The 13,589-nt window shown below is 63.2% G+C and overlaps 1 protein-coding gene across 1 annotated transcript in view; it reads right to left on the bottom strand.

Moving 5' to 3' along the window:
- The window catches only part of COL23A1 (collagen type XXIII alpha 1 chain), a 278,834-nt gene that overhangs the window by 2,735 nt on the left and 262,510 nt on the right, over nt 1-13,589 (bottom strand). Inside the window, exons 12-27 of the mRNA XM_037164065.2 lie at nt 13,212-13,238; nt 12,153-12,206; nt 11,522-11,584; nt 11,032-11,076; nt 9,342-9,419; nt 7,712-7,756; nt 7,004-7,048; nt 6,018-6,107; nt 5,176-5,238; nt 4,811-4,867; nt 4,538-4,564; nt 3,476-3,538; nt 3,343-3,396; nt 3,105-3,140; nt 632-685; nt 291-377 (exon numbers count right to left, since the gene is read on the bottom strand). Of these exons, the coding sequence (XP_037019960.1) occupies nt 291-377; nt 632-685; nt 3,105-3,140; nt 3,343-3,396; nt 3,476-3,538; nt 4,538-4,564; nt 4,811-4,867; nt 5,176-5,238; nt 6,018-6,107; nt 7,004-7,048; nt 7,712-7,756; nt 9,342-9,419; nt 11,032-11,076; nt 11,522-11,584; nt 12,153-12,206; nt 13,212-13,238 (888 nt within the window). The remainder of the gene's footprint in view (nt 1-290; nt 378-631; nt 686-3,104; nt 3,141-3,342; nt 3,397-3,475; nt 3,539-4,537; nt 4,565-4,810; nt 4,868-5,175; nt 5,239-6,017; nt 6,108-7,003; nt 7,049-7,711; nt 7,757-9,341; nt 9,420-11,031; nt 11,077-11,521; nt 11,585-12,152; nt 12,207-13,211; nt 13,239-13,589) is intronic.

Below are 13,589 nucleotides of genomic sequence, written 5' to 3' on the forward strand. Positions count from 1 at the left end.
GTGGCGCATAGCCTGGGGCTACCCCAGGCACAGAAAGCCCCTTTCCAGGTGGACAGACACCTGGAGAGGGAAGGGCGGTCCCACCCTCCTTTGTGGGTGAGGAAGCACAGCAAAGAGGGGCAGCGACCCCAGTGACCAGGTTCTGCCCCTGGCAGGGCCCCCCTTTCTATAGAGGAGGCTGGGCCAGTGTGGCCTGAGATGTGCACCTGAGATCTGGGGACAAAGAGGACGTTGGCAGGAGGCGGCAGAGACCTTGGTAAGGGCGCCCCTCCTCCTCATCCGACACATACCACAGGGCATGGCTGGTCCAGGCCTGGCGGCCCCGGCTCGCCCTTCTGGCCCTTCACTCCTTTCCGGCCTGGGATGCCTCGCTCCCCCTGCACGAGAAGGGAGACGGGGGTATGGCCGAGGCCGCGGACCCCAGGACGCCTCCAGCACCTCTGACGGGGGCCTGGGGCTGGCAGTCTGCCTGCCCTGCTGCCCCCATCCCGGCCTCCACCAGCCCACCCTGCCTCTCTCTGCCTGCCTCTGGCCTCCCTCGTCCTTGCTCGCCCCTCCTCTTCACCGGCCCCCTCCTCACCTGCCCTACCTCCTCTCTAGCTGCCCCGCCCTTTCTCTTCGCCTACCCCACCTTCTCTCCACGCTCGCTGCGGTCGCCTTTCTCTCCTCGGGGTCCAGGGAAACCCTGACAAAAGGATTAGAGGTTAAACCCGAACATGAGGTATGAGGTGCGCCCCTCAGATTTGCCCCCCTCCGCCCCCTCCCTCCTCCTTCCCGGTGCCAGCTGGCCTGGCTCCAACTCCTGGGGGACGCATAGGCTGGGTCCAGGTGGGTTTGGGGAGATGCGTGCCCTCAGGACACCAGACCTCCCTCCGGAGGAGGACGCGGCCGGAGTCTGCAGTCGGGAGCCCTGGGCGGGACGGCTGGCAGAGGGCCTTTCTTCGACTCGTGTTAGTCGGACGCAGCTGGCACTGGCCCAGACTTGGTTGGGGACAGACTCAGGAGACCCACAGAAGTCTATGTCACCATTTTCTACAGACCAAGAAATGACCTGTCTTCTCTGGGTTTGGCTCAAACTCTTGTGCACCCACCCCTCTGTCCATCCGTTTGTCTCTCTGTCCATCCACACAACCAACATTTCCACGCGTCTACTAGGACCTGGGCTGTGTTCTGGGTACAGAGGGACAGACGTGACATGCTCCCGCTCGTATTTATTATGTGGTTTATTTTCTATATCTGACGATTTTTTAAAATCCTCACCCGAGGACATGCTTATTGATTTTAGAAAGAGGGGAAGGGAAGGAGAGAAAGAGGGAGAGAAAGACTGATGCAAGAGAGGAACATGGGTGGGCTGCCCTGACCGGAAGTCGAGTCCGCCCCCCTTCCGTTTGCGGGACGGTGTCCACCCACCCGAGCCCCACCAGCCAGGGCATGGTGTTTTGACGTCTTAAAAATCTTGCTGGCTGGGGAGAGGCTGTCCCTCCCAGAACCAGCCACTTCTTAGAGTGGCAAAGGGCTAGTCTGGGAGCACGCCCTTCAGATGCAAACCAGCCAGTCCCCCTGGCGCCCCCTTGTCTGCCTCTCACACCCACAGCAGTATTTCCCATCTGAAACCATCCCTTGGCCAGGCAGCAGGCAGCGAGAGGCCACCCCTGTGGCTGCAGCCTGCTGGCCTCATTCAAACTGGCCAATCCTATTCTGTTTCCCTTGCCCGCCTGTCTTGCCTTCCCTGTGGAAAACCCACCGGAAGCTCTGGCCTAGCCTTTCCCTGCTCCTTTCTGTGTCCAGGCCAAACCAGGTGCTTCCCCATGTGGACCCTCACGCCCTTCTCCTGGGAAACGTAAGGGGTAAACGCACTGAAAGGCAGTGACACCTCTCTGTGCCGTCCCTCAGTCTCCTCCGTAAATTAAAATCCCTTGGGTACAAATATGACATGCCCCTCACAGTCTAACGTGGCAGGTGATGGGGTGCAGAAGGGGACGACCATGCTCAGTGATGGAGTAGTGAACGCAAAGCCATGGGCTCCTGGGAGGGGCTGCCCTGTCCCGGTGTGAGGTCCCTGAAGGCTTCTGAGAGGCTGCCCGCCTCAGCAGGGCCTGGAAGAGTGGGTGCCAGCAGCTTGCCAGGGAGAGCGGGTGCGTGTGGCTTCGAGAAGACACTGGAACCCCGGGCCTCCCAGGAGGCTCTGTGGCCGAGGGGTCTTTAGCTCTGCCCCAGCTACCGCCCTGGGTCCCGATGGCGCCTCCTCCCGACCCTTCTCACAGATGGAATGCGGCCCGAAACTCTAGCCAGAAGCTCGGGCTAGAGTTCTTCCTCTTCCTTGTGGGCGGTTGCTCCTCCTTAAAGCCCTGTACCTGGTCCCCATTTCCGTTCAAAAGCTACTTGATTTTCCTGGCGACCCCCTCCTTTCTCACACTCTGGTGATTCCACCCCCAGGTCTGGGACGGAGCCTTTCTCTGGCCGACTGATATTTCAACATTGACCCCACTGGGGCCAATGAGAGTTGAGACTTTTTCTAAGAGTAGAGAGTGAGGCAAATATTCTTTCTCCAGGACTTGGGCCTGGAGGGGTGCAGGTCTGGGGCTCCTGGCTCATCCCCGAGGGGCGATGCCACCCAGAGGCATCAAATACAGGAGAGGGTGAGAGGCTGGGTTGTGTCCACACGCTGGGCCCTGGATCCACGTGCTGTGCCTCTGGGTTTTTCAGTGACGAGTCAGCTTAAACCCATGTAAGTTGGGTTTTCTGTCCCTTGCAGCCAGCGGACACGTCATCCAATCAACATCGGGCTAGTACTGCCTCTCCTCTCCCTCCCGCAACTGCCCCAGCTGAGGCCTCAGCATTTCACTGGCTTATCGCAATAGGCTCCTCCTCACTGCTCTTCCCACCTTCCCGCTCCAACGCGTCGTCCATCCATCATCTGTTCTTGTATCACCCACCCACCCACCACCCATGCATCCATAAAGCACCTCCTCTGGGCTGCGCATTGGACTTGGCACTGGGAACACAGGGGAAACTCAGTGGTTACAATCGCAGCCCTGGGAAGGAGGGTTACACCCATGCCAGCAGACCTGGGAGCTGATTCCAGTGAATGGCGAGACACTTACATCCAGTCCTGGCTCCCCGGGCTCCCCGGGTCTGCCCTGAGGAGACACAGAGAGAGGGTGTGAGGGGCTGGGGAGGGGTGCCGGGAGCACGGCCTCTGGGGACTGCAGCCCTGTGAGCTGTTTACAGGCCTGAACTCCCGCCAGGGGACCAGTGAAGTGCAGGGGTTGACCCCTCAGGGCTGAGTGGCACTGCGGCTGTTCAGCTACAGTCAGAGGGGCATTAAAGAAAGGGGGTTACCTTTTCTCCTTTGGTTCCTGGCAGCCCAATAAGGCCCAGCGGGCCTGCTGGCCCCTGGATGGAAAGGGAATGAGTTAGGAGGCTTGGTGGTCACAGGAATTAGCGCGTCTATGGACAAACACAGGACACTCACAGGCAGGCCGCTGGGGCCTCTCTCCCCAGCCTCGCCCTTCTCTCCCTTGGCTCCATCCAAACCCTGGAAGCGAAGGAGGGACAACGGTCAGGGGGATGGGGTGGGACAGATGGAGGGACAGGAGGTCTGGGGGGCCCAGGTGTGCAGGGCAGAGCCGCAGACTGCGGGCTCTGACAGGCCTGGCCCTGGCTTCCTTCCTGTGCAAGCACTCAGAATGTGCTGTGCGTATGAGCATTTTGCGTTTCCCCGCACATGGCCTCCAGCACCCCCGGTAGCTGGTTGTGGTCACACCCATTTCACAGATGAGGAAATAGAGGCTCAGAGGGGGCAGGGACCCGCCCAGCTGCACCGCATGCAAGTGGCCAGCTGACTGCCAACTGAGTTTCTGAGCCCGCCTTGGCCTCCCGTGGACAGCATGGGTGTCGTCTAAACCTGATGTGGGGCAGGTAGGGGGTGGGGCTTGGGACAAAGCAGAGCCAGAAGCAGCACATCTGATTGGTCACATGCTCAGCTCACTCAGCTCCGGGAGTCTGGGACTCCGAGTCCCCGAGTGGCCTCGGAGCTGGGGGGGCAGAGGTTGTTCCCTCAGGGCGGGGTGAGCTGAGAGGCCAGCCGGCCTCCCAGTCTGTGTGGCCGCTGGGGCCTGGCACACGGCAGGGTGCGCTCACGGGTTTAATTTAGGAGCAGAGGACGCAACGTAGTATAATGCACACCAAATCCAAGAGCTTGTGTCCAGACCGTGGGCCGTGGAGAGACAGGTGTGCACGTGGGAGACAAAGGGGAGGCGACATGAGAGGGGGCGGAGAAAGCAGTGGACCGGGGCCCGGGCAGAAGCAGCGGGGACAGAGCAGAGCCCCAAGTGTGGGCATGAGGGGCACTGGCTGGGGGGACTCAGAATGTTCACACAGCGGGAAGACGCAGGGCAGGTTGCAGGCCAAGCGTGGGGTCCTCCCTCAGCCCCTTAGCAAGCCTTTCTGGAAGCGCCCAGGCTGTGAATCTGCAGCAGGTGGGGGGTGTGGGGGGGCCTGGTCGGGGGGTTTTCGCCCATGCCCTGGAACTCACCTGCGGACCCTGGGCTCCCTGTAGGCCCTGGAGGAGGAGAGAGGCGGTCAGGGCCGGCCCTCCTGCAGTGGTCACAAAGGCTTGCGGGCCACTCACTGGCCCCCGTGGCCCTGACCTTGGGGCCTCCTAAGCCCATGTCCTGGCCCTGCCCCCCTTGCCTGACATGTCCCCCGCCCACCCCCCAGGGAATCCTGTCCTTCCCTGGTCACAGCTCCTAGGCATGGGCCCACCACCCTTTTTGTGTTCCAGCTGCTTCAAGCCAGAGGTTCTTACCATAGGGCCTGGGGGGCCGGGGGGGCCAGGTGGTCCGGGCTCCACTATGATCTGGGCCTGGGAAAGGGTCAGAGGGGGCAGAGTCACACACTGCCTGTCATTCCTCGCCGGCCACCCTGGAGTCCCTGGGGCGCTGGAGGAGTGCGCCCTGGGCCCTGAGCCCTGCGCCCCTGCACACCTGCTTCTTGCCCCTAGGACTACGCTGCCTGGTGGGGGCTCAGCGCTGGCGTTGGGGTCTCAGGTGGGCCTTAGGTGGAGGACACAGCCTGAGGTTCCTCCACCCCCACTCCCCTGGGTTTGGTCGGGTCAGGTGGCCCTGCTGTCCCGAGGCTCAGGGACCCAGCTGGCCTCAGCCGCCCCCTTACCAGGCTCTCTGGTAGCTTGTCAGATGCTGGCTCTCCCTTCTGCCCCTTGGGGCCGTGGGCACCCTGTGGGAGAGGATGGCCCTGAGCTCTTCCTCTCTGTCACCAGGATCACCACCCACAGGGGTCAGCACCCCCCCTTCCCTCCCGTTACCGGGCTTCCGGGGCAGAGACCCTCCGGGTTGGCCTTTGCAGCTTCCGATAGCTCCCCTGGATCGGGGGCATTTAGAAAGCACAGGGGCAGCTGCATACACCGCGGTTCTCCTGGGGTGGGAGGGCCCCGCGGGCTCTGGGAGCCCCTGCCAACTCGCACTCTCTCTCCAGCTGAGTGGCCTTATGGGTGGGCAGTGGGTGTGAACTGGCCGCTCAGCCTGTTAGCTCTTCCAGTCCGTCCCCGCCAAGACCGACAGCCAAAGTGCTGGTGCAGTGATGGCAGGTGTTTACCGCACGCCAGCTGCTGCTCTCAGACCCCCCTGTGTGCTCCCTCGTGGGGGTGGGAACTCGCAACCCCCATTTTAGAGGTGGGGAAACTGAGGCCCACGGGGGCTCGGTAGCTTGTGCAGGGTTCTAGTTGGCGAGAAATGAAGTAGGATGCACACCCGGGCAGCCAGAGCGCCATCTAACACCAAGGCACGCCCATGTCGCAGGGCCTTGGGAGGTAGGTGTAGGTCCCTCTACAGCTGAGGGAAGGGGCTCAGAGACCCTGAGCAGCAAGCGCTGGGCACCAGGGCTCCCTTCCTCGGCCCAGGCTGGACCCTGGCGCAGGGCCCCAGCTGCCAGCAGGCACGTCCGCTCGGGGACCCTGCAGGGGATGAGTAGGGGGGTTAGGCGCACCAGCCACTTACCGGGAGGCCAGGCAGGCCCATCTCGCCTGCTTCCCCTTTGGGTCCGGCTGGCCCCACCTCTCCTGAGTCTCCTTTTTGTCCTTTGGGACCCTGGAAGCCACACGAGGGAGGGGTCAGTGGGGCTCAGCAAGCACCTCCCTTTCCCTGCTCTGGCAGGTCCCCAGAGTGTCGTTCAGGCCGGGCCAGGTCCCCCCACTTCCTTGTTGTGAGTCCCCACCTCCAGCCCAGGTGGCGAATGCACTGAGGGGCCTGCACAGAGGCGCGGAGGGGGCGCCCCGCACCTGCCTCCCTGCACACAGGGGTCCCGGGTGGGGCGAGGGCGGAGGCAGTGCAGCAAGTGGGACCAGGCAGCCACCAGGGCCACAAGGGGGTGCTCGTCAGACCCCGGGTCAACTGCGCGCTCACTTCTCAAGAGCCAGTGATGGGATCCCCAACCTCTGCAACAAACCAGCCACCCACACAGTCACCTCTGGCCACGGATTCTGGCCACTGATTCGCTCCCTCGACCAATGCAGAATGTCCACAATGTGTCGCACACGAGGGGCTCAGTGCTGAAGACACGCCCACAAATGTAGGCGACGCCCGTGGACACTGGTGTCTACAGAGGATCACGCCTGTGCGCATTTACGTGCCGACGGTGACACGCTTGCTGATGTTTGAGGACTCTGCTACGAGGCACCCGGCTCAGCGCCGAGAGTTTCCCGCACCCCTGTGGTCTAACCCTCAGGGCGCCCTCCGTGGGCGAGGAGCCCTGGCGGCCCAAGGGGGAGCCTCTTGCCCAAGGCCTACGAGCAGAACCAGGATTTGCATACAGTGGCACGTGTCATATTTGCATACGTCTGTATTTGCGTACAGACGACACGCTGAGTCGTCTCCAAGTGCAGACACACACACACACACACACACACACACAGACACATGCTCATGCACACACACAGCATGACCCCTGGCACCAGCATCACCAAGGATGTGACAGGCTCAGAGACCTTCTCTCCATCGATTCCAGGGGCACCTGGCAATCCGAGCTCGCCCTGGAAAGGAGAAGACAGTGTGTCATGGGTGGGGTCATGACAGTGTCCTGGGGCCTCCGCAAGGGGCCTGTGGCTGGGCTGCACCCCCAACCAGTGTGCCGTTCCTGGTCCAGTGCCTGCAGTTAGACCTCCACCAGCATGGTGCCCACCAGGTGCCCGGAGCGGGCCACCTTTTCTCCCCAACGTCCTTTGCTCCCAGAGGTGGACGGTGCCTAGGGCTGTTGTCTGCAGGCTGGTAGGTCGCATTATGGAAGCTGAGGCTTGGAGGGTTAAAGTGACTTGGTCCCAGCCACACAGCCCAGGGACAATGGTGGGCCCAGACCCTGTCTGATTTCACAGTCCTGTCCTTCTCCTGAGCCAGGCGGGCAGGGTGCAATGATGCACACAGGCCACGGGAACAGCCACGTCGTCTGTGGGGCTTTGTGATATCACTAGGGGCTGATTTATGGGTTCCTGTGTGTGAATCAAGCTTCCCAGGTCACAGTGTCCCTGGGGCTGGGAAGAAGGCGCCCTGCTTGGTGAGGAAGACGCAGGCTCCTTTCTCAGAGATCCTAGAAGTCAGGACACAGGGAGACAAGCAGAGGGGGCACGGCAGAGAGGAGAGGAGAGGGGGGCTCGGGGGACAACGGGCTTGAGGGGCCAGACAGCTGCATGTGCACTGACCTTGGCTCCGGGGATCCCTGGTGGCCCTGGAGGCCCGGGGGGACCCTGTGTGCGAAAGTCAAGCCAGTCAGGATGTAGGCCGGGCCTGCCCCTTCTGCCCTACAGGCCACGCCCTGTTTAGCTGGGCTGCAGCAGGGTTGGGGGGGCCCTTAGGCAGCCCCATTCCCACCCAGCCAGGCCAGGCCCCTGTCTCGAGAGAGCCCTGCAGGGAGGCACCAGGCGTCAGGCAAGTACGCGGTGTCCACTGCCACGGAGAGCCCAGAACCCTCTGTCCTCAGCGCTGGTTTCCCCAGATCTAGGTTCCTTCCCCACACGGCCCTCCCCAGGGTCCTGCCGTGGCTCCCTGTTGCCTCCTGAAGCCGGCGTGCAGGGCCAGCCCCGAGTTGTGTCCCCAACGGCCCAGTGCTGCCTTCTCTACTTCTCTGTGACCCCTCTGACCCTCAGCCCCGTGGCCTGCGGCCTCCTGGCCCAGGGAGTTCCCGGGTCGCACGGGTAGGGGAGGATGGCGTCTTCGGGCTCCGGCCTGACCCCGCTTCCGAGCTGCTGTCTGCACCTAGGCTTTCAGAAGGCTGCCTGCCCACCACCGTGCATCAGCACCCCCAAACTCGGGTCCCACCCAAAGGCCGTGCTCTGTCCAGCCCCTCAGCCCCAAAAGTCGAAGTTCTTGCCCCCCCACCTCCCCCACCAACCTGCTCACTTCCCATCGAGAGGTCCCGTCTTACTCTGTCCCTTCGCCCACTCTCCTGCAGACCCACGCTTAGCGCCCACCTTCCTGGCGGCCGCCCACTTCTGTTTGCCTTCCACATCATGGCCCCTCTGCTCAAGAACCAGCTGGGGCCGCCTGCTGCCCACCCAGTGCAGCCGTCTCCCAGCCTGGCACCCAGAATTCACTGCCCGACTCCTGGGCTCAAAGAGCTTCTCCTAGGGGCTCCTGGCCCGCCTGGGGCACACCGTGCACACACACGCCCTCAGGCCACGGTACACCACGCCACGCCACACCACACCACACCATGCCACGCCGCGCAGGCCTGGGTGGCCGCAGTTACCACCAGCTTGTGCTTCTCTGAGGCCTGTGGGAAATAACTGGAATTGAAGCTCAGGTGGGACCAGGTGCCACCGTCCAGTCTGCTCTCTGGTGGCTGTCCCTCCCTCGCCTCGGCTCTCTTCCTGGGCACCCCACCTCTCCGAAACTGGCTCTGGGTCCCCAGTTTGCTGGGCAGGGTGCAGGGGCTCTCACCCATCTTCAGAGACTCTGGGGCAGGCCTTGCTATACCCTCCCTCCCCCAGCCCACCCCACACCCACTGAGGTCCTCAGAAGACCTAGCCCTGCAGACTGAGTTCCCAGCGAGGGCCCCAGAAGACCCTGCTGAGGCTGTACATGAGGACATGCTCTGCCTCCTGCCCCTTTCGCTTTGGCCTCTGGCGAGCTCGGGCCCGCCCCTTTGGCCGTGTTCACAACGGCTCTCCCAGCATCGCCTGTGGTCTCAACACAGCACCCGGTGAGGCTGGGTCTTTGTGCTTGGCTGCCTCCTGTCCTTTGTGTGCCAAGCTCGGGATCCACACACACAGGGGGTGGCTGTTCCCTCAGGAAATGAGCAGCAGGGCCCATCCCGTCCGCCAGCAGCGTTACCTTAAGGGCATCCAAGATCTTGCCGTCGTAGTCAATCACCACCGTGTCTCCTTGCTCGCCCTTGAAACCCGGGGGACCCTGTGGCAGGACAAAGAGGAAGGTTTTGGGAGGAGTTGAAGGGGTAGCCAGCTCTGTGTCTCACCCAGAGAACCCGGTAGTGGGGCTGCGCATGGTCCCCGGCACCAGTCTGGCTGTAACCTGGTGGGCCCAGCACAGCCGGTCCTCAGGTCTGGTCCCCTGGCGTTCACTCCGCACTGACAGCTGGGCTCAGTGACAAAGCGGGCGGGGGCACACGGATGGACGGGGGCCTGGGGCCAACTGAGGGACACGCCCCCCGAACTGGGGGTGGCAGTAATGGCTTTCCCGAGGGCACCGAGGCCCCCGGAGGCCCCATCCCTGAATTCTCCAGGGAAAGCAGGAAGCCTAATTTTGATGGGATGTTCTTCATATTTTTAAATGTTGGCGAACAAACACGAAGACACCGAGACCCTCTGAGACACTGCCTGTGCCGTGCCTTCCACCTGTTGGCGGAGGCTGCGCGCACCGTGCGTGCACACACCCGCTCGTTCCTGAGAGGAGCACACATCCGCCCACGCACGGGCACGCGTGACTGCATGCACATGTGTCCACACCTGCCCGCACATGCAGCAACAGGTACGCGTGACCGCACCTGCATGCGCCCACACCCGCCCACGTCCCCACACAGGTGAGCTCAGGGGCTGTTGGCCCCGGCCCACTCTCCGCCGCCCCTCCCCGAGTGGGCACCTCCCTGCCCTGAGAACGGTCAGGGCCAGGAGCACTTCGCTTCAGGCCTGCGGCCAGGCCAGGCCTCCCTGCCAGCTGCCTCATGGCCATGACCTTCACGGAACTGCAGTTTACCCTGGATTCCCACACTTGGCGCTTCATCTAATCCCCGGCCCCCTGCAAGCCCAGGCTGCGGGCTGAGACCAGGTTTTCAGAGGAGGCGACCAGCCGCCGGGGCCATGAGGGGATGTGACTGCAAGATGCCACAGAGCCGAGACCCCGAGCCGGGACGCCAGCCTCCGGGTGGGCTGACGAGGCTGCTCGCAGGAGGTCTGGGGCCTCGGGACCAGCTGCAGGGGCTGCGCTCCTGCTGCCAGGAAGGAGCCTGGACTCGGGGCTGGGAGAAAGGCCAGGGCCCCTGGCAGGCGCAGCACTGGCACCACGCGTGATAATGGAGGCCCGTGTCTGCAGGTGTTGGGGGGGCAGCTCTGGGGGCAGACACTCGCTTCGAGGGAGGGGCAAGGGCAGGGTCGGACCCCTGTCTTTACCCCTCCGTATTCGGGCATTTTACTAAAAGCATGTATTATAAGACCAGAAATGAAAAAAAAACAAAACAAAACTGTATCCCCAGGCCCTGGCCGGGCAGCTCTGTGGGTTGGACCATCATCCTGACGCACCCCGGCCGCGGTGCAGTCGCTGAGCAGGGCCCGCCCAGAGAAGCAGCAACCAGGGAGTGCATAAGTAAGTGGGACAACAAATCGGTGTTCCCCTCTCTCTCCAAAACCAATACATAAAAAAAATAAAAATGAAAACATCACTAGTGAGTTATTTTTAAAAAAGACCCCAGTTCCTGGGGCCTCACTGCCCCCTGGGGGGCCTGGGTGGACAGGAGGACCCAGTGATGGCACCGCCCTGGGCCCTGTGCGGGGGGCGGGGGGGGGCTTACCCGCAGCCCTGTGGCTCCCTCGGCTCCGCGCTGGCCTGGCTCCCCCTGCAGAGACACGTGGTTGCAGCCAGGTGTGAGCAGACAAGCGGAAGTCCCACCCTCCCCTCCCCCATCCCCTCCTCCCCAAAGGGGACAGGCCCTCACATACGGGACTGGCACCCCAGTAATGAGGGCCCCGGAGGGAGGGCCCGAGGAACCCTCCTCTGACCCCATGTAGAGTAGCACTCGGCCACCGAGGCCTGCGTCCCCCGCGGGCCAGAGTCTGATGGCCAGTTCAATGCGACCAAGACCTCGGCCCCAGGGATCCGGGCCCCTGGCCAGCGGACCCCTGGCCAGCTCAGAACGAGCCTCAGCAGGTATGTACAGAAAGGACGGAGGGGACTCCCAACTTCAAAAGTCAAGCTGGAGGTGAAACCACGCCGCCTCCCGGGGACAGGGTGCTGCTCTGAACCGGGCCTGCAGAAGCTGAAGCTGAGTGCCGGAAAGTCACCTTCGGCCCCGGGGCCCCATCCACGCCGCTCTCTCCCGGCGGCCCCGCGTTCCCTGGTTCGCCCTGCAGCAGAGACAGTCCCCGTGAGAGCAGGCGGCAGGGTGGGTAGGGGCCCCCAGGTCTGCAGTCAGCCCGGTGGAGCGTGGCGGAACCATCCGCCCAACGGAGAGGGAGCTCGGGGCTCGCTCTCCCCGCCCGGGGGACCTGGGATCACGGCCGCCTTCCTGCTGAGTCCTGGTGCAGAGTCAGGGCAGCTTAGGGGCTCGAGAGACATTTTGGAGGCAGGCTGGCTGGGATTTGGTGGCTGCCCCGAGGAGTGGGGGGAGCCAGGATGACACCAGTTCCGGGCCTGGGGGCAGGCCATGATATGGGACCACCTAAGATGGGCACCACAGGCCTTGAGAGGACAGATGGCCTGTGTGAGGTGCCAGGGCTGTTGATGAGGGGGACCCAGGGCCTTCCTGCTGCCTGTCGGGCCTGCCCTGGGCAGCAGCCCACACCCCACACCAACCACTGTATGAAAGGGCCAGGAGGGGGCGCTCCCCTGGGCGGGAGGCAGGAGGCAGGAGGTGGGAGGCGGGAGGCGGGAGGCGGGAGGCGGGAGGAGCTCGGGGGAGGCACAGGCCCCTACCTTGGGCCCCGGAGGTCCAGGTAGCCCTGGTGGGCTTGGCGTCCCGTCATCCCCCTGAGGAGAGGAGGGTGGAGGCTGCAGTTCTCAGACCTGGACACCCTGGCGGTCAGACTACCCCCCTCTGGACTCCCTGGCACAGCTGCCCAGTCCTGGCACCGGCAGCGGTCACACTGGCATGGGCAGCTTTTCCCTCCCCTTCTCATCCCTCTGGGGAAGGGGTGCATCAGACCGACTTCTGTGGCCTGTGCCCACTTGCCCTGGGCCAGCTCAGAACGAGCTTCAGCAGGTGTGTGCAGAAAGGATGGAGGGGCAGGTGGAGAGAGGCAGGTGTGTGCAGAAGGGGTGGATGGGCAGGTGGAGGAAAGGGAATCTGCCCTTCAGTCCGCAATTATCTCGTGAGCACCTTCTGCAGGCAGGTAGGTGAGGTCCCTGCTGGATGGGCCAGAGGAGGCCAAGGGCAAAGAAATGTCCAGGGAAATGCGTAGCACCTTGCCGGGAGATAGACGTGCCAGGCAGAGACTATGGGGGGGAGGGGCGTGCTCCAGTGGGTGGCCGGGGACGGTCGCCCAGAGGAGAGGAGCGGTGCAGAGGCCTGTGGGAGGAGGGCAGGCCCAGCCGTGGGAAGAGGTGGGAGGCGGCCAGTCTGGGTCAGCGGTTCCCAGGTGTGGGTGTGCATCAGCTTCGCTCAAGGCTGTGTGGACAGCCTGTTTCAGTCCAAATCCCAGTTTGGGGTCTGGGGTGGACTCCAAACATGCTTGTCTAAGAAGCCCCCCTGATACGGACATGCTGGTCTGGAGACCACACCTTAAGAGCCACTGTCCTGGACCCTGAAGTGGGAACAAATTGGATGTGTTTGAGGAAGGGGAGGAAGGGGTGAATGGGCAAATGAGCGAATGAGACCCTACCTTCAGAGACGTGCCCACAGTGAGGACTCCGATCTGCCAAGGAGGACGCCTTCCCGGTGCGCGGCCCCCATTTCTGCCCCGTGCCCAGCCCCTGCCCTTCTTTCAGCCGCTCACCCCACCCCCGCTGAGAAGCCCCTCCACAGGCCCCCCTCACCTTCCTTCCAGGAACACCAGGCTCACCCTGAGGGGAGACAGTGGGCGTGTGAGAGGCAGGTCAGAGCCCCTGAGCTGCCTGCTGCTCTGGGGAAGTGGCCCTGTGACCATGCCCCCCGCAGCCCAGAGCCCCCAGCCCCTCAAAGAGGTGGGGCAACAGTCTTGGACTCCACTCCCAACCTGGTCTCTTCCAAGCTGAATGACCTCAGGCAAGTCACTGCTCTTGAAAGCGGAATATGACGCCCCAGCCTCAGAAGGCCTCAGAGGGTCCCATGCGAGACTAGAGGCCGCACGAAAGGCCCAGATCTCCACCCGGTGAGTAGCAGGTGCTCACTAAGTGGAGCTCTCCCCAGCTCGTTCCTCTTGCTCAGTCTGGGAC

This window comes from Artibeus jamaicensis, unplaced genomic scaffold (genome assembly GCF_021234435.1).
Source record: "Artibeus jamaicensis isolate MK-2021 breed Jamaican fruit bat unplaced genomic scaffold, CSHL_Jam_final contig_1085, whole genome shotgun sequence".
Lineage (NCBI taxonomy): Eukaryota > Metazoa > Chordata > Mammalia > Chiroptera > Phyllostomidae > Artibeus > Artibeus jamaicensis.